The sequence below is a fragment of the Myotis daubentonii genome, chromosome 13 (genome assembly GCF_963259705.1).
Source record: "Myotis daubentonii chromosome 13, mMyoDau2.1, whole genome shotgun sequence".
Classification (NCBI taxonomy): Eukaryota; Metazoa; Chordata; class Mammalia; order Chiroptera; family Vespertilionidae; genus Myotis; species Myotis daubentonii.
This window is the reverse complement of record NC_081852.1, coordinates 52,692,488-52,713,213: the sequence shown is the minus strand read 5'-3', so window position 1 is coordinate 52,713,213 and position 20,726 is coordinate 52,692,488. Positions and strand designations below refer to the sequence as shown.

The 20,726-nt window shown below is 34.5% G+C and overlaps 1 protein-coding gene across 4 annotated transcripts in view; it reads right to left on the bottom strand.

Moving 5' to 3' along the window:
- Nucleotides 1–513: 513 nt before the first annotated feature.
- The window catches only part of SHOC2 (SHOC2 leucine rich repeat scaffold protein), a 58,841-nt gene continuing 38,628 nt past the window's right edge, over nt 514–20,726 (bottom strand). For 3 of the 4 annotated variants that reach the window (XM_059661362.1, XM_059661361.1, XM_059661363.1), the window contains exons 4-9: nt 16,174–16,304; nt 11,156–11,344; nt 6,604–6,726; nt 5,020–5,157; nt 4,573–4,690; nt 514–2,605 (exon numbers count right to left, since the gene is read on the bottom strand). In XM_059661362.1, the coding sequence (XP_059517345.1) occupies nt 2,397–2,605; nt 4,573–4,690; nt 5,020–5,157; nt 6,604–6,726; nt 11,156–11,344; nt 16,174–16,304 (908 nt within the window). In that variant the 3' untranslated portion in view covers nt 514–2,396. The remainder of the gene's footprint in view (nt 2,606–4,572; nt 4,691–5,019; nt 5,158–6,603; nt 6,727–11,155; nt 11,345–16,173; nt 16,305–20,726) is intronic. The other variant, XM_059661364.1, reaches the window with a different exon arrangement.

Here is a 20,726-nt window from a genome sequence, read left to right as displayed (position 1 = left end):
AAAAGAAAAATTTTGGATATACAGGAAAAGTATTAGCTCACACATAGTCAATAATATCCCTTACATTCTATTTAAATATTAAATATTTTGATTTCACAAGGATATCCCAATTAGAGTCTACTTTAGTTTTTTGTTAGAAGTAATGAAATTCATGGGCTCTTACAATGTGGAAGCCATACCCAAAACATATGTTTTATGCTTCTTAAAAAATTTTATAACTCCTCAGCTATATATGATTTGTCTATAACATCACTTCTACTAGTACATATAAGATTTTGATCATTCTGTATTTGTTATAGACCAATATACTAGTAAATGAAAGTAGGGTAACCAAAATGCTTAAAAAACAATATCTATTTTCGTTGTAAAGAAATAATACCTCCCCCTTCCCCCAACCCCCCACCCCCCCAAAAAGACATTAGGATGCTACTCCCTTTAAAGTTCAAGTTCCACCATCATAATACATAAGCACCCCGGATATAAAATTTTTAAAAACCACACATACACACAAGCTCTAGGTAGAGCTGTAATAAACAAATTCCTTTTATAAACAAAATTTTAATTGAAAAGCCACAGTAGATGGGGGGGAAAAGAAGAAAGGATATTACTTGGTAAAATCCAGTGACATCTACAATAGTTTTACAGCACATTGAAGCATTCTAGGGTTTTATATCTTCACCTGCCTTCCATTTCTTAGTTGCTCCTTAACAATTTGCCAATTACGAATATAGGTTCCACCTCAAACTTAGTCCTGATTTTGAGCACCAGGAAAAGCAAAACAACACTCCAAATTTCTATCATAATATCATGGCCTTAATTCAAAAATGGTTTTCTTTAAAACACAATGCCCATCTAAATGGAAATAAAAAAAGAAATCCAAGCAGCAATATGTAATTACACATAATAGTTATTCTTTATATGGGATGTGCTTTTTAGAATGATACCTAGAATGCACTTACTCTGTTTTTCTTCAAAAATTAAACTGACTTAGACTGACACTATCAAAAGTAAAAGTACTGTATAAGGGGCACGCATTTACAACACTGCCAGACTAAAAGCAGTAAAGCAAAGAAAATACATCAAAGAGCACAGGCACATCTTACAGAACTCCCACTGAACTACCAATGGCTTCTATGCAGTATGCCTCTTTTCCATAACTATATTAACAACTACCAGGAAAGGAAAGATAATATTAAAATCAATGGTACTGAACTGAATTGTGTGAAGCCAGTGCCCCACATGTGGGGAAAAGTGCATTTAGTTCAGCAGCAATAGAGCACAGTGTGAAGATATTGTGCTTAGACGCAGATATTCCAGAACTGAAAGATGTACAAGGCAAGTCAAGATATAAAACCATAGTACACTGTTAAATAACCTTGAAACATACATATATTGCAGTGTTCAAAGAAAAACATTCATTTTCATTGTACAAGGCTAGGGAGAAATCCTTAAAGTTACCTACTGTAGTTTATGATATAATAAATACATATCTATATAGCATTGTATATACATATATAGTATGTGTGTGTATGTATATTTTTTTGCCAAATTTTTGTTATTTTTTGTGGACCTGCAAGTTTCAGGAATGAAAACTCCTTTGCGCTACAAGTTTCTGTTCCCCCAAACTTAAGAAAAGATATTTATACTAGAAAAAGTCTCAATACCCTCCTCCCCCACAACCGAAAGACTCAATTCAAATATTTTGCTTCACAATTGATCTGAGAATCACAATTACAGGAATTCTAGAATTTTGACTGTATCTTTTCACTTTGCCAGTTGTTTCAAAAAAGCAAATATCTTTTATATTTAAACCAGCTGATGCAAATTCTTTGCAGAGGATATAAACTCTAGATTTGACTGATTAAAACAGAGCAAATCAAAACAATAACAACAAAAAATCCAGTGATTTACTCTGACTGTAAACAATATATAAAATTTAAATCTCAAATTTCAAAATAAGTTAAAGAAAAAATTCTACCATCAGGGCCTATAATATTATAAAGATCTGACAACTGGTAAGGGGAAAATATGTATGAAAAGTTGCAACAAAATTATTTGCCCATTATTTTTGCTAAGAGAAAGTATATCTAACTGTACTACCTCTGCCCCTTAAATTGAATAAATTCATAATTTGTTTACAAATGTCTTGAGCAAACTGGCATATTACACAATAGGAAAACATCCATCAAGTTCAGCAAAGAAAACTTATATAAGCCTTTTGTACAGAATTTTTAAAAAAATCTAAATGGCTATGATTCCTCTATTAGCAGAAACACATAATGCAGACTTTATAAATCTGCCAAATATATCAATATCTACATAAATAGACACAGATATAGATATGAAACATTAATGGCAGTCTATTTGTGAACAGTGTGTGGGACAGCAGATTTGTATCAGACCATGGCACGATATGGACCCTGCATCTTTAAGAACTGAATGATGAAAGAAGGACCCCCAGCAACAATCTGAGGTGGAAGGTGACTGAGTGGACAGTTCTCAATACTCATGATTGAAAGCTTGCTGCAAAGAGCCAGCTCAAAGGGAAGGCTATGCAGGTTGGGGTTGTCATTCAAATACAGTTCTTCTAGGTTCTCCAGTGTACCTGTTTAAAAAAAAAAAAAAATCAAATCAATTACTATTTTTTAAAAATTAGTTACTACTAAAATAAATTCAATGGCATGATGCTGTCCTGAGCATTACATGTACTGAAATACCTATTTCCTCTTACTTTCTTCTCCTCATTTTAAAACTCTCTACAACTGCGAGTCTCAAGCTTTACTGCATGTTCAAATCAACTGGGGAAATGTGGAAAACGCCAATATCCAGGTCACACTGTCCATATCAGTTAAATTAGAACCTTCCTTTTTAACTGGTTTTCAAGGTTGGAGAGGTTTTTGTGTTTTGTTTTGTTTTGTTTTGTTTTGTTTTGAACTCCAGAGATAAGTTTATTGTATAGTCAGTGCCTGTAATCATTTTCTGTTGTAGACAATGTGACAATCTCTCATATTAATTTCTCATGTGGAAAAGTTTTTTAAGTTTGTATAAATCTTTCACTAAGGCATCACATATTTTTTTTAATATTTTTATTAATTTCAGAGAGGAAGGGAGAGGAAAAGAGGGAGAGGGAGAGGAAAAGAGGGAGGGTGGGGAGAGAGGGGGAGGGAGGGAGGGAGGGAAAGAAGAGAGAGAGAGAGAGAGAGAGAGAGAGAGAGAGAGAGAGAGAGAGAGAGAGAGAGAGGCCAATGATTAGAGAGAATCACTGATCGGCTGCCTCCTACATGCCCCCTTACTGGGGACTGAGCCAGCAACCTAGGCATGTGCCCGGAAGGGGAATGAAACTGTGATCTCCTGGTACATAGGCTGATGCTCCACCACTGAACCACACCAGTCAGGCATCACATATTTAAAAGTAAGCCAAAAATCAATTTATATAATATTTTTAATTTTTTTCTTAGACTTAGGATACTCATACTTTCTAGGCAAATGTTTTAAGCAACTGCATGAGGCCAGCACAGGGGTGGGCAAACTTTTTGACTCGAGGGCCACAATGGGTTCTTAAACTGGACCGGAGGGCCGGAACAAAAACATGGATGGAGTGTTTGTGTGAACTAATATAAATTCAAAGTAAACATCATTACATAAAAGGGTACGGTCTTTTTTTTTTTTTTTTATTCATTTCAAGCGGGCCGTAGTTTGCCCATGGCTGGGCCAGCTGCATAAATACACTAGAAATAAAGGTGTAAAGTTGCCTCATGTGTTGCCAATTTTTCAACTTCAAAATTTGTGATATTTGATAGTGGTATGTAGAAGAATAAAAATAATGGCTACTGAGTAATAGATTTGTTTACACTTAATAGCTTATTTAATATTCAGAGAATGCTATGAGAAGTTACTATTATTATCCTTATTTTACAGGCAGAAAACTTGAAATTTAGGGTTCCCCTACCTTATCCAAAGCCATAAAGCCAAATTTTGAGTTGTCTATTTTACTTCAAAACCATTCTTCACCACTAATCTATAGTGCCTATGGAACAGCATGATATAGATGGGAGAGATAATATATGAAATTACTAATTTAAAAACTACTTTGTGACCTCAATCAACTCTCTTCATAAAATGGGATTACAACTTGCACTGCCTCAAATTCAAGATGGTTATGTTAATAGATATTAAAAAAAACTTAGAAAATTCTAAAGTATTCTCAAATATTAATATCAAATATTATTATTAATTCTAAAGCCTCATAAGGAAATGTTCTTTTGGCATAAGACATTACTAGTTTAAAGCAAACCTGTGTAATTTTGAAATTAAGGTTATATCTATTAGAACATAAGTATGCTAAAACTTTCTCAAACACAATATTACTCCTATGAAGAAAACTTACCAAAACCAACCAACCAACCAACCAACCAGCTACTGGTGCTTTATTAAAAAACAAAAACTAAAAACAAAAACACCTTAAGCCTGCTGGAACCTCAGTTGACAAAAATAGATTTGTCATAATTATCTGAAATACTACTTAAAAGAGCAAATTATTAGTACAGAGTCAAGCATCCAAAAGTTTCATACCAATTTCCTCAGGAAGATGAGTAAGTAGGTTCTCTCCAAGGCCTAGATGTGTGAGATTGGTAAGGTGACCAATGCCCCTGGGAAGAGTGGTCAACTGGTTGTTTGTCAAGACTAATTTCTGAAAGATCAATGTAAGAAAAGATGGTTACATATATATTTCCAACAACTGATGTAAATTTAGAACTATACATCTACTAAATCAATAGCATAAACAAGTAGAGAAATTAGATTGGACAGGACAAGAATTAACAAGTTTTTCTTTCAAAAAATATCATTTGTTAGGAAGACAAAAGCAAACACGTTAAATGAACATAAAACTCAGCTCTAAAGCTATAATAGGAAAATCTATCTGGTCCAAGAAGATCAAATTCTTAAGAAAAATGAGCAATTTGGAATACATCCAAAAGCTTTAATCATATAACTATAAAATCTATAGTAATGTTTTACCTGTAAATCCTTAAGATAAGCAATTTCATTTGGCAAGGATTCCAATTTGTTCTCCTCTAGATCTAGCTCTCTTAACTTCCTAAGGTTTCCAAGACCATGGGGAAGCTTCTTTAGAAGATTGTTTGATAATATCAGAACCTAGGGAGAAATTATTGATAGTATTTGGCAACTCATAAAATGGAATTATACATTACCACTGTGTGGCTTAAAATTTATTAAGCAATGCTAATTTTCTAAACACTGAGTATTAAGAACAATGGTCAAGTAAATCACAGAAAATACTTACTATTCTAAAAAAAAAAAATCACCGTAGTTATTTGAAAAATAGATTTTATTTGATTAAGTCTAAACTAATGTAAGCAAAAGAATTTAACTTTAAATTGAAAATGTATATAATTATTAACTTAAAAATATATACAATTACTTATAGCAAGATTCATATAGTTAATGGTACTTTGCTACTAAATAAGTTACAAATGTTTAATAGGAAACCAGTTATTAATTCAAACCTCTTAAAACCCATCATTTAAGGAAGGTAACAACTGACTTCTAAGCTGCCTATATCTATCCACCACAGTTATTATTTGTGGTATATTTATTTACATTGCAAGATATCCAGCAATATACTGAAGAGGGGGAAAAAGGTTGAAGAAGGTAGTCCTTGTTCTCAGAGAAGTTACAATAGGGATGTAGGGAAACAATACTGGGTATGGGGACAGTGAAAAGGAAACTAAAAGGAAAAATCTACATAAGGTTCTGGTTAATTTTTTATGCAAACGTATTTTCTTCAAAGTTATACTATCCACAATAAAATAAACATATACAATTAGACCAAGAAAATAATCATAATAGCAATTATCATTTACTGAGTTTACTATTTGCAGGGCACTATACTGAATGTATCAACTACAACCTTACAAGAAAAATACTACATATTATCCCCATTTCATAGGTGAGGAAACCGACGCTTGGGAAATTTAAATCCATAAATACAGAGAGATAAAAGTGAAATTGTACTCAGATCTGTTTGGCTTCAAAGCTCATGCTTTTAACCATTATACCATACTTCAGCAGTTCTCAACCTGTGGGTCTCGACCATAGGAAAACACATACAGCATATCAGATATTTCCAACAAAGAAAATAATCTATTTAAATAGTAAATAAAAGAGTAGGTGGGTAATTAGAATGGAAAAGTAGGCCAGAATTGCATAAAGGGTTCTAAATGCCAGTCTGAGGAATCCATAATTATTTTGATAGACAATGGTGCAGAGTTCTTAAACAATTAAGGGGGGAAATGTTGTAAAAAATGCTTTTTAAATGCTAATTCGTAGAAAACTTTTATTTCAAAGATACTTTTATAGCACTAAAACCTACCAACTTTCAGTGGGCAAGAGTCATTCAGAAGCATTGACCCAGATTAAGTCAACACTTCATCATCCTAATGGGGTTGTATGTTTAAGAGAGTCTAACATTTCTAATTATGATCTTCACTCAAATAGAAATTGCTTATTTTAATTGGAAACTTTATAAGTGAGATAACTGTAGAAGGATATAAGGAGTTCTAAATGCTCTTTTATACACACCTCAAGAGAAACAAGACCAGACACATCCTCAGGGATCTTTGTGAGCTGATTAGTGGCTAAATTCAATTCTACCATACTGGTCCAAGTTCCAAAATCCAAGGGAAGTGATGTCAACTGATTGTCCTAACAAAGACAAAAAGAAGCATCTAAAGTATAACCATAAAAACAAAGTTCCATATACTACCTGATGGAAAGAGAATTCTTAAGCAGAAAACTTATTCCCTTTTCTTGATAACAAATAAAGAATAAAAAGCAAAAAGAACTCTAAGCCTTCAAACTTTTTCATACAGTAGTTAGGTTTTTGTTTTGAGGTAAAATTGGAAGTTTGTTCCCTATGTGATTATCTGTATTGGATATAGAAAAAAATATGCCATATAAGCCAATACAAGATTTCAACGGTCCCAGTGATAAATATGATGTTTTCCCCATTTTACAATAATGTACAGAAATCACTGAATAAAATGTGGATGCTCATGAACACAACGAAAGAATAAACATCTAATTAGGGCCTACAAGGAAACCAGATAACCTCAGCAATTCTAGAAATGCTGAGCAATAAAGTAGGAGAGGGAAAAAGTCTTAATAAGACAGCAAATTAAATCATTAAATATTAATTAAGTATCCACAATTTTACTTTAAAAGTCCAAAAGAAAAGATGACAAAAAATATTTATCACTGAATTAAAACAAGTGATGAAATAGTATGATGCTAATTTTAAAAATTAGATGTAGCTATACACAGAAAATAAGTGAAATATATGTCAATGATTCACTATTTTTTTCTGCTTCCTCATATTCATTTATGAAACACATTTTTATCAATAACAACTCTTACCACACTGTCGTGTGTTGGGGGTATTGGTATTGAGAGCAGACCATCAGTCCGCTCTCTCTACCCTGTCCCAGTTGGGTATCAATGACATATGCCAATATGTTACCAGAGATCCTACCTCTCATTGATGGATCATTTTATGTCCTTTTTGTTCATCTGTATTTTAAAAAATATTTTTTGCAATATACAATGATTATTTTACACAAAACTATCCATAAGAGAAATCCCAAGTAGTAAACATTCATTTGAAAACCAAGTTTTTCTTTTATTATAATATTTTAACTTATTACCTATTAACTATAACATTTAAACTTACGACCTATTGATGCCCAAACTACTGATAGTTAATAGAATGATAAAACATTTTCATTTAAAAAACTTACTACTGCGCTAATATAAGCAAGAAAATGTCAGGTTGGTTTTATTTGACTTCTTTCAAGAAAAACTTTTGCTAAACATGTTATAATTTTGAAGGAAAATTAGGACAAAGCTCTATGCAAAGTTTTATTATTTCACAGAAAACAGGCTTTCCCAAGCTAACATTTATATATATATATATATTTTTTATTGATTTTTTACAGAGAGGAAGGGAGAGAGATAGAGAGTTAGAAACATCGATGAGAGAGAAACATCGATCAGCTGCCTCCTGCACATCTCCCACTGGGGATATGCCCGCAACCCAGGTACATGCCCTTGACCGGAATCAAACCTGGGACCTTTCAGTCCACAGGCCGATGCTCTATCCACTGAGCCAAACCGGTTTCGGCACCAAGCTAACATATTACATTAACGTCATATACATAAAAATGTATAATCAAATGTAGAAACTAATGAACACCTACCTGGACTGTTGTGTTCTAAACCTCTTATTAGAAACTGAACAAACTGAACATCAGATTAAAGACATTACCACTGCTAACTCTCATATAACCAGACTGGATAACAATAACTTACACCTGCTTAAGACTGTAAGATTATTTTGAATTTCCACTAGTTCATTTATTATATACTTCCAAAGAATTATCATAAAAAATACATGTATTTATGAACAAGTATAGACAAAATTGAGACTGTAGTTGAAAGAACCACATTTATGTTGAAATGGTTCATCAAAGACAAAAGGATGTATTATGACACAACAGAAAGAACACTGTAACTGAAGCTTGAAATATAGATTCCCTGAATTCCTACCTCAGCCATGAATTAGTTATGTGGCCAATTTATTTATCTCCTCTGGCCCTAAAGTTTGTTCACTACAAATTAAATCACTGAACAAATCATTTTTCATTTCTTTCCTCCTTTTGTAATAAACTTTTTTCCTTATTACAAATGTAAAACTCATTCACTGTAGAGAATATAGATAAGCAAAAAGAAGCTAAAGATGCCCATAAATAATTCTGATATTCAAAGATAAACATTGTATTTGTTATCTACACTGGCTAATATATACATGTATATAAATCTATAACTATTTCATATATAATTAAGCACATTAAAAACAGCTTTTAAAAATATGTGTGGAAAGTCCTGCATGCTTTAACTTTTTGTACTTAATAAATTGAGAATGCTTCAACTGGTATTTACTATTAAACTAGAGTATTATTTTTAATGGCTTCATAGTATTCTATTAAAGATACAGAGACATACCTGAGAGATATTGAGGGTTTGGTTCCAGACCACCACAATAAAGTAAGTAACGCTTTAGTGAGTCACATGTATCTTTTTTGTTTCCTAGTGTACAACAAAATTATGTTTACACTATACTGTAGTCTACTAAGTGTGCAATAGCACTATGTCTATAAAACAATGTACATACCTTAATTTAAAAATACTACTAAAAAATGCTAAGCAAAATTTGGGTCTTCAGCAAGTGATATAGTCTTTTTGCTGGTAGAGGGTCTTGGCTAAATGCTGATGGTAAAGGTGATGGCTGCTGAAGCTTGGTGTGGCCGTGGCAATATCTTTAAATAAGAGCAATGAAGTTTGCACATCAATGAACTCTAAAGGACTAGAGGCCTAGTGCACAGAATTCATGCACTGAGGCAGGTAGTGGGGGGGGGGGGTGTCCTCAGCTCAGCCTGTGCCCTCTCGCAGTGTAGGAGCCCTTACTCCTTACCGCCTGCCTGCTCGCTGCTCCTTACCCACCAGCTCACTGCTCCTTAGCATTGCCAAGGAGGCAGGAGAGGCTCCCATCACCACCGCTGCATTAGCCAGCTGTGAGCCCGGCTTCTGGCTGAGCGGCACTCCCCCTGTGGGAGCGCACTGACCACCAGGAGGCAGCTCCTGTGTTGATCGTCTGCCCCCTGGCGGTCAGTGCGCATCACAGCGACAGGTCATTCTGGTCATTCAGCCGTAATGGTTGCTGAGGCCTTTATTATATAGATAGATTTCTGCAGCCTCCCTACTACCTCTCTCAGCCTTCAAAGAATTGAAGAGTTGCCCTAACCACTTTGGCTCAGTGGATAGAGCGTCGGCCTGTGGACTGAAAGGTCCCGGGTTCGATTCCAGCCAAGGGCATGTACCTTGGTTGTGGGCACATCCCCAGTAGGGAGTGTGAAGGAGGCAGCTGATCAATGTTCCTCTCTCATCAATGTTTCTAACTCTCTATACCGCTCCCTTCCTCTCTGTAAAAAATCAATAAAATATATTAAAAAAAAAAAAAAGAATTGAAGAGTTAGGGTCTTGCTCTGAATTTGGCTTTAGCTTAAGGGAATGTTGTGGGTGGTATGATCTTCTATTCAGACCACTGAAACTTTCTTCATTTCAGCAATAAGGCTGTTTTGTTTTCTTAACATTCGTGTTTTCACTGGAGTAGCACCTTTAATTTCCTTCAAGAACTTTTCCTTTGTAGTCACAACTCAACTGGCACAAGAAGCCTAACTTTCAGCTTATCTCAGCTTTCAACATGTCTTCCTCACTAAATTTATTCATTTCTAGCTTTTCATTTTAAAGTGAGAGACATGCAACTCTTCATTTCACCTGAACACTTAGAGGCTGCTGTAGGGTTATTAAATGGCCTAATTTCAATATTGTTGTGTCTTAGGAAATAGGGAGTGGGAAAGAGATGAGGGAATGACAGGTCAGTGGAGCAGTCAGAACACACACACAACATTATCAATTAAGTTTGCCGTCTTATGAGTGTGATTTGTGGCACCCCAAAACAATGACAACAGTAACAACAAAGATTACTCATCACAGATGACCATAACAAATATAATTTAAAAGTCTGAAATATTGCGAGAATTACCAAAATGTGACACAAAGACATGAAGTAAGCAAATGCTGTTGGAAAAATGGCATTGACAGACTTGCTTAATGCAGGGTTGCCACAAACTTTCAATTTGTCAAAAAACACAGTATCTGAAAAGTGTAATGAAGCAAAGTGCAATAAAATGAAGTATGCCTATAATACTTTTAAAAAATGAAATCAAATATTAATATTATAATAAGTTGGTACCAATTAAGTAGAAAGCTCTGCAATAAATATGCCAACAATTATACTTTTATGAACACTTGATAGGTACTTCTTTAGGACATACTGCTAAGGGTATGCATGGTCCTAAGATATTTGTTATCTAATACAAATTGCTCTGAAATATCCTTATCAGTTTAGACCCATCAACAAGAAGCAAATACCCATTCCCTACACTGATAGAGAAAACAAATATTAGTAGACGTGCTAGTCATGTAGCTTTTTTCCCTATTACAAACAGAAGCTTACCTTCATATTCAGCTTACTTAATACTTTTGCTCTGGAGAAAATTCCGAATGGAATTTTATTGATCCGATTGTGTTCCATGTTGAGGGAATAAATGGTGGAAAACTGAGATGGACCACCAACTGGATATAACTGGAAGCAATTTCTAGCTAAGGTCAAACTATTCAGTTTCACAAGACTTGACAAAAGGCTCTGTAAAAAAATGAAATAAAACATAAGAATTAGAACTGTAAAAAGACTTAAAGGTCTTACAGGAAAGAAATGACAGAGACTAGTTGGTGTGTTTTGTGATGCCTTGTGGAGAATGACAGTCACTACTCAATTTTAGCTAATTGTTCCTTGCAGAAATATGGAACAAATATAGTCAGGTTTTCAGATTTTACAAGAAACAGCAAATTTATTTACTTATAGGAAATATGAAGTACCCATCTCTATATTATTAAGATTAACATAATGCCTGGCACAGACTGAGCAGTTATTTCGTAATTTACTGGTTCCTTTTAGGAATATTAAATTCAGAAGATGGTTATACTTTCTAATATTATATAATACACTGCTTCTCCATATGGTAAAATTTCTGAAGGAATTTGCACCTATCAAGTAAATATTTATTAAGCACATAATGCCATTATCCCCTTACTTCAGCCTTCTACCAGGTAACCACAGTGCTAAATGTTTAAGTATTACAAAAGAATTTCTGCTATTAAGAAGACTAAAAACCTATTTAGAGAAATAAATCACAAAGGTAAAAGGAAATAATACATAACTATATATAATCAATAACACATATAGAACTAGAGGCCTAGTGCATGGATTCGTGCATCGGTGGGATCCCTCGGCCAGGCCTGCTAGGACTGGGCCAAAACTGGCTCTCTGACATCCCCCAAGGGGTCGTGGATTGCGAGAGGGTGCAGGCCAGGCCGGGGGACCCCACCAGTGCACAATCGGGGCCAAGGAGGAACCGCAGGAGGGCTCCAGGGTGTGTCCAGCCCCCAGCCCCTGGCCAGACCCAAGCAGCAAGCTAACCTACCGATCAGAGGGTCTGCCCCCTGATGATCAGTGCACATCATAGCAACCAGTCGAATGGTTGGAGGGACAATTAGCATTAGGCTTATATATATATATATATATATACACACACACACACACTAGAAGCCTGTTGCATGAAGATTCATGCAATAGATCTTCCTTCCCCTGGCTGCTGGCACCGGTTTTCCTCGGCACCCAGGACCCAGGCCTTTGGTCCAGCCACAGTGAGGCTGCAGCGGAGAAGCCAAGCCTCTTCAGTCTTCAGTCTTCGCTTCGAGTCTGTGTATGCAAATTAACCGCCATCTTTGTTGGGTTAATTTGCAGAGTCGCTCTGATTGGTTGGTGGGCATAGCAGAGTGACACCAATTTGCATGTTTCTCTTTTATTAGTGTAGACAGATAGATAGGCTCTTGCTATTCAAAGTCTGGTTCAAGGAAAAGCAAATCAGCATCCCCTGGGAGCTTGTTAGAAATGCAGAGTCCTATAGTTTGCTCCTGCAGAATCGTATGAATCCTAAGATTCTCAGGTGATCTGTATGCTCATTAATGCTGAGAAATACTAGTATAGGCTATAAAACACTTTTGAATCCTGACTCTATCCTTTAGGATAGTGATGGGGAACCTATGACACGTGTGTCAGAGGTGACACGCGAACTCATTTTTTTGTTAAATGGCATTTAAATATATAAAATAAATATCACAAATATAAGTCTTTGTTTCACTATGGTTGCAAATATCAAAAAATTTCTATATGTGACATGGCACCAGAGTGAAGTTAGGGTTTTTCAAAATGCTGACACGCCGATCTCAAAAGGTTCGCCATCACTGCTTTAGGAGCTTGTGATTTGGGCAAGTTATTTCTCTGAACCTTAGTTTTAATCATTTGCAAATGATGATGCCTTATTTTATAGGCTGTAGTAAAGACTTTTTAAAGAAATAAAATACATATATAATTTTACAATATCTAGCATGTAGTAAGTACTTAAATTTTAAGTCCCTTCTCTACCTAAACTGAAAGATGAGAAATACTGGAAAAACTGGAAAAGCAGTAAGGAGACTGAGAGTGACATAAATTTTAAAGGAAGAAAACATAATTTAAATATTTAGAGAAGTAAAAGAAAACACTGAAATAAAAGCCCAAGCAGGGATAAAACAAGCAGTGTGAAATGTGCATGCGTATGTGTGCTTTAAATAATGTTCAAATGTTAGCTGTCTACCATGAGGAAACTGAAGACTCAGCACTTGAGGTGGGAGTTTATTTGCATGGCCAGCTGAAGGAATGAAATAACTATATAATTAAGGGTATAATTATATGGTGAACTGAAACTTGTTCTTTATACTGAACGTTAAGAAGCTACTCAACATTTGTCTACTGGTGTACACAGATAAAAGGAAGAGTACAGATAAGAGTGGTGAGAGAGTTTTGTATAGCAGTCAATTCAGGGAAAATGTCTATATTATACTTTATTGAAAATAAAGTTTTATTGAGTCTCATGGCAAAAATGTTATTTTTGTTAAGCTAATTACTTTACTGAATTGACATTCTTCTATTTTAAAATGTTCATACCTGAGGATATTTGAAAAGGGGAAGCAAGAAGGCAGCTCTCAAACCTTTCATTCTTAGATCACATGGTGAAGCTTTTGGGTTATCATTGCTTTAGAGTCTGACACATCTAAGTTCCCATCTTAGATAATCACCAGTTTTGTGACCTTAGGTGAATTAATTAAATAATAAATATATATTTCACCGTATTCCCAGAAAAATATGTAACAAATCTGTCCAGACACATAACTTCTCTTAAGTCTTATTTCCCCACCTATTTTATAAGAATATCCCAATAATTAGGATTATAATGGAGATTTGAATGGGTTAATATATATAGAGCTCCTAGCATTATTCCTTAAGCATTAAGTTCCTTTTCCTATGTCTACATTAAAACTAGTCCATTTTCAGTCTTCAAATGGCAAAGTATATAATCATTTTGCCAGTTCTGATTTCAGCAATATGAAAGCCCCAATGAGAAACCACTTTCCTGATTTTCTTGCCTACCCCAGCTTGAATGTCTAGATTTTGTCTTCCTCATTGTATTTATAATACACACAAGTAATTAGATATTTGCATTAGAAATATGCTCTTACAAAGCACATATACTATATTTAAATAAGATTTAGTGCTTTCCCATATTTGGACAATGACAATCAAAACTCTCATAGTTCTCCATCTGAAAATAGGCAAGTTTACACACACACACACACACACACACACACACACACACACACACACACACACAGCCAGCCCTTCTTCCACAGCCAGACAGAAGAGAGCTGTCCTCTTTATAATTCTATCAAAAATAAATCACTGCTTTTTTCACTCACAAAATATTATTTATGAAAGTACTTTTCACAATCTCTGTATCCTAAGAAGAACCCAATAATTATTAGTTTCCCTTCACTGACAGTAAGACTAAATATATAAATTTTTAAATTTCTCACTGTGTAATTTGATATATACCCAGTTTTTATATTTAGGCACAGTGAAGTGGTTAAAGCAGTCAATCTTACTTAAACTCACAAATAACACCCTAAAAGCATCCCAACAAGGTCTAATTAATATGCCAATGATTTGTCTTATTATGGATATGAATCACTTTTAGAAAAGGGGATGATGACACTGGAGAACCTCACCCATTATGATCATTTTAAATTACCACTATCACAGAAACACAAAAATCCAGACAGTCTAGTTGTCAGAGCTCTATCTACAATCTGTGGAGTCTATTCCTTATCCCACTTAAACTGCTGCTAACAATGATACTTTGCCACAGGTGAGGAACCGGTCCAGCCTAGAAACTACAATCTTGGGAAACTCATTTCAGTACTCTGATCAAGACACTTTCTGAAATCCCAAATACCCAGATTAATAGGAGCTAAATTAATAGGCGCTATTTTATTTCTGTATCCTTAAGAAACAAATAAATTGAATATATTTATCACGTAAACTAATGGCTACAAACTTATAGCTTCACTTACTCAAACTCTTCTTTCAAAATCAAAGCATAAATCTGAAAAACATTCATTCAAAGCATCTTTATTCTTAATTCACATATACATACACAAACACCACAGAAAAACTAGCAATAGTCAAAACATAATAGGGCCACTTATATTAGATATTTTTAATTGTTAAGAAAAAAAAAGACTTTGCAAAAGCTCACTCAATCCATTAGCTCACAATGCCATTCTTTTATGTTAGAATACTATAATTTATGCTGAATAACCATAAGCAAACACACCAGTTGTTGGGTATGCTAAAATAGTACGTAGCAAAAGTAAGAAATGCAAGAGTAAAAAAAATAATAACGTTGAAAAGAATTTTTCTTACAGTATCTTCCCCAATTAATCTGAGTAAAATAAGTGAAAATATTTTTCTAATACAACCAACCAAACCCAAATTAAAACTAGTATGTTAAAAAAAAATAACACATTTTGGTGACTGATAGATGCAAAATAGGCTTTAATATTATTGCATAAGCAGGGTAATAACTTGGGTCACAGGTGTGTTGCTGCCAATATTATCTTGATAATAAATAGTATATGCTATATAGTTCATTCTTTTCATTTATCATCTTTCTTCAGTACTTTTTTTTTTATAACTGAATTGGGTGGGGTAGTGAGTTTTAAAACCAGCCATACAACTTTTTCTTTATTATAGCTTTTATTGCTAGTTTCAAATGACATGAAAAAGAATTAGGTGCTAAAGGGGAATGTAGCACACCAACTTACCACTTTGGTTTCTCCTTTCTGCACATCAAAAATTTTTTTTAATATGTTCCTTTAATCATACCTATTCTTTCTTCTTTGGAATTATCTTAGTGGTGGCTATATATCCACAGCATACTCCTTTTTAGGCAATCTCAATCATCAAATTATTTAAACAGCTGTAAAAACTTACTAGTTTCTCCTTTATTATCTTGCAGGCTTATTTCTACTTACCTCTGGTAAAGTAGAAATGTTATTGTTCTCTAAATTTAATTCTTCAAGTGCACTGCATTTTGCCAGTGATCTGGGTATTGCTGACAGTCTGTTATATCTCAGACCAAGACGACTTAAACTGGACAGGTTTCCTATGAATACACACAAAAAGAGAACTTAAAAAAATATACGATGAGCCTCTCACTGTCCTAGGCTATCAACCAGATATTTATGAATTACTGTAAAGCACTATTTCAGCAAGATCCTTAACTTTAAGTACCAAGGAACAACACACTACACTTCAGCAATTAGGATGATGTTGAAGCCACTTGTCTTAGAGAAATAATGAAATACACTACAAGTCAATTATAAAAATAAATTATTAAAAAGTATTGGCATGCTTTAATAATAAATTAACCTTTAGATAAGGCCTAGTCGAATAACATCAAGCAGTGTACATTTGAAATTTATAATAGTTACCCCATTTGTATCTATGTGATGATGATCCAACATGAAACAAGTGATTATATATAAAAATGAACATTTAATTTTGAAGAAAAAAACTTTCAAATTTCTAATGGTTATTATTTAAAATACACAATGCACAATTATTCTGAGATAAGAAAGGTTCAATATTTTCCATGAGTTTTAATATAAACATTCTAAAAATTCTCTGAAAAGTTGACCTGATAGTAAAAAATTCCTCAAAAAATAATTTTAAAAACTACAAATCAAAGTGAAAGTTATAGACTCTATTATCTAAGTATACACTAGGATTGAGCATAAATCAGCCACTATTGAATACATTTAAAAAAGCAGAGCAGAAAATAGGCATTTTCTAGTTCTATTGCCAAGACTACATACTAGTATATGGCAAGCTACAGGTAAGCTACATGAATGAATATGACATCTGCTATCATAAAAGGTTTAAATCAAATTTAATTTCCCAAACAATATACACTAGAAAATATGTACATTTTTATAAAACAAACAAAAAACAGTGATGAGAATTTAGTGTTTAACATGACTGGTTAATTTCTTTCCTAACTTCAAATTGTTAACGGTTGCTATAACATTTTTAAACTGCCAGGGTTTGAACATCAAATAGAGGTTCTGATTTTAAATTAAACAGTATTACCATCATTAGGAATAACAGAATAACAGAAGTAGTTGTCTTGTGTGACACAACTTTTTGGGAGACAAATGTTTGGATGCCTTCCAACTTTCAGCAATCTTCTGATGTTTGTCTATCTCTTTTTCATCTTTTTTTGAAACAGTTGCATGAATAACGTTCTCTCTTAGATGCAACTTTACTGCAATACCTACAAAAGATTTATTAGTCTGTAGCATATGTTTAGCCTTGAAACCCTAGGAGGGAGCCTTATAACCCTCATCTAGTTATCACTCATTTGCATCTTCCCCTCTTGCTGAAGAAATGTGACTGAAGTTATAAGAAATGACAAAATAGCTCATTTTATTGTCAAAGTCATTTACAATGAAAATACTCTGATAATTCTATGCCATAAGTTTAGACAAATATAATGCAAAATTTGCTAAGTTTTTTTAAATAGCAACCACTTCAGTTCCCGCAATTTGAACTATTCCAGAAATATGCTATGCTCATTTATATTACTTTCTTACTATGGTGTTTAGAAACTGGGTCAAGAGTTCACTAGTTCTGCCCAGCCGGTGTGGCTCATTAGAATGAGCATTGACCCAAGCACCAAGAGGTCACCGGTTTGATTCCCGGTCAGGGCACATGACAGGGCTGTAGGCTCCATCCCCAGTGGGATGTGTGCAGGAGGCAGCCAATCGATGTTCCTCTCACACATCAATATTTCTATCTTTCCCTCTCCCTTTCTCTCTCTCCAAAATCAATAAAAACATATTTTTTTAAAAAGAGTTCATTGGTTCTGTTTAATTAAGATTCCAAGCAGAAAACTGAATACAAAAGCAACAGTAAAAACTACCACTTAGCAAAGACAACTTAATTTTGTCTTTAAAATGCTTTCTAAATTAACTACAGATGCTTCACTAGTGCCTTTCTGATGACATTGCTGAGATGTGTCTGGAGGGAGAAATAAAAACAAGCCTATGTAATGCCCATGGCCCCTATAGCTATAGCAAGCCTGGTAAAGGTAGGAAATTTCCTGGTAGCAGTGATAATGCCTGACTATGAATAACTTCAAAATCTCAAATTTTAATTTGCTGTATGAAGTTGAAGATTAAAGAGGCAGTAAACCTTAAAAAAAAAAAAAAACTGGAATAAATAAGGCCAATCCTTTCTCCCCCTTATACCACTGCTTTCCCTATGGAAGAAAGCTGTTCCACTATAACTAGAGGCTCCATGCATGAAATTCGTGCAAGAGTAGGCCTTCCTTCCCCCAGCTGCCAGCACCAGTTTCCCTCTGGCACCTCACAGCCCGGCTTTGTCCGGAAGGTCGTTTGGCTATCCAGTCTAATTACCATATTATGCTTTTATTATTAAAGATGGCTGGAGCATTCATTAAGGGGTCTTTGAAATCTGTCAGATAAGGAAAGGCTTATTGATAGTAAAAAGCCCCCCCAATTTTCTTCCATGAACTGATATGTCTCGTTCAATCACTGTTTATAGTAAAATAGTAGACAAATACAACATTTTAACCATTTTTTTAAAATTTTTCAATAAAACCTAAAAGTAAATTGCTTATCAACTCAAAAGCCCAGTAAACAGAACCAGATTCCTAAAACTTCTCTTCCAAAGGCAAAATAACTTAAGTTTCTCACTTTCAAAATCAGAATAGGTTTCTAAAATTTAAAAATTACAAAATGAAAATGATGGTGAAATTGCCATATAACATTACATAATACCAAAAATCATGGTTAAACAAAAATAGTACCTTCAATATTCCTAAACATTTTCTTTTTCACTGTGTGTGTATGGTAGAAGAACCTGAACTCTTAAAAATGTGATGTACGAGAATATGCTATTCTGATGAAGAAATTCACATTTGCAAAGGCGTTACCACTTTCTTAAGAACATGGCATGTTCAAAGAGTCATCCACGTTTTGCCAAAATCTATTACTCTCAGAAAAACAAGAGGTGAAAAAAAATTAAGGATGAAATATCAAAACTCTCTTATACCAGAAAAAAACTGACATCAAAAGTCTGGCACTTACTGTGTGATTCACTCCCTACAGTGGTTTCAACCTCTAACCTCTTTCAATGAGCGGTAAACCACAAACTAAACTGCAACCTAGAAATCAAGCCATAGCTTGCTTTAGTGCTGAGCCATTGCGACTAAGTCAATGTTGCTGAGATTCTGTGTATAAATGTAGGCTGATCTCTGCCAATCACTGGCATTTAGCTTTTAGGTGCTTAACTCTGACAGTAAGTTGTTCTTGTGCTCTACTTTGACAGCTGGCTTTCTTATGCTGTCAGATTTTAAAATATGGCAACATCAAATGGCTATGAATTCAAATTAAATGCTTTCAATTCCAGCAAATATAATCAGCATCTTTAGGCTAAATCAGTATAATCTTTGAGTAAGGCTCTAACTTAAATAGCCTTTATCTTATTTTAACAAAGTAGCAAAATATCAGTGGAAAAGACACAACTCTAACAACGAAATAATATCAAAGATACAATTTTTTTCAACATTAATCTGAAAGCATACTGAAAAGCAAGCAATACAAAATTTCTTAAATGCCAAAAACCCAAAAGAATGCCATTATTAAAAAGAAAACTAATAAAGTTGTTATATGCAAACTGCACTGTAATTATCTAAAACCTAACTACTAAAACTCTACTTGTTGATAAAACCATAATTACTATAATATTTCTTCAGAGCCCAGTGCAACAAAAAGACCTCTGTGAATTGTTCTGTGCTCCAGCCTTGAAGGCAAGGTCTTGTTGCATATTTCTATCTCATTTTGAGAAGAAATAGAAAGTAAAATATATTTTCCTACTTCAGATACAACCCTTTCCCAACCCCAATTTCATAAAACGACCAGAGATCTCAGAAGGCGTTAAGATGATCAGGTTCATAGTTTGAAACCAAATGACTATTATAATGAAGTTTAATATCTTCTTTAGTTCATAACTGATTCTTGAATAAGAAAATCTTATATTAAAAAAGCCTAATATGCTAAGTGTCTGGTCGTCCATTCAACCAATCAAAGTGTAATATGCTAATGATATGCTAAGGCTGCTCAACTGCTCGCTATGACGTGCACCGACCACCAGGGGGCAGATGCTCGGACTGGTAGGTTAGCTTGCTGCTGGGGTTTGGCTGATCCGGACTGAGTGAGACAGGCCAGACATGCCCTGGAGCCCTCTCACGGTCCCTCCCCAGCCCTGATCGTGCACTGGTGGGGTCCCATGGCCTGGCCTGTGCCCTATCACAATGTAGGACCCCACGGGGGATGTCAGAGAGCCAGTTTTGGTCAGATCTTGCAGGCCAGGCCGAGGGATCCCACTGGTGCATGAATACGTGCACCAGACCTCTAGTATTTACATAAAAGAGAATATACTTTTTATTCAATAGGGTAAACTAATGATTAAATCAGAGAAACTATAATCTGTTTTTAAGTAC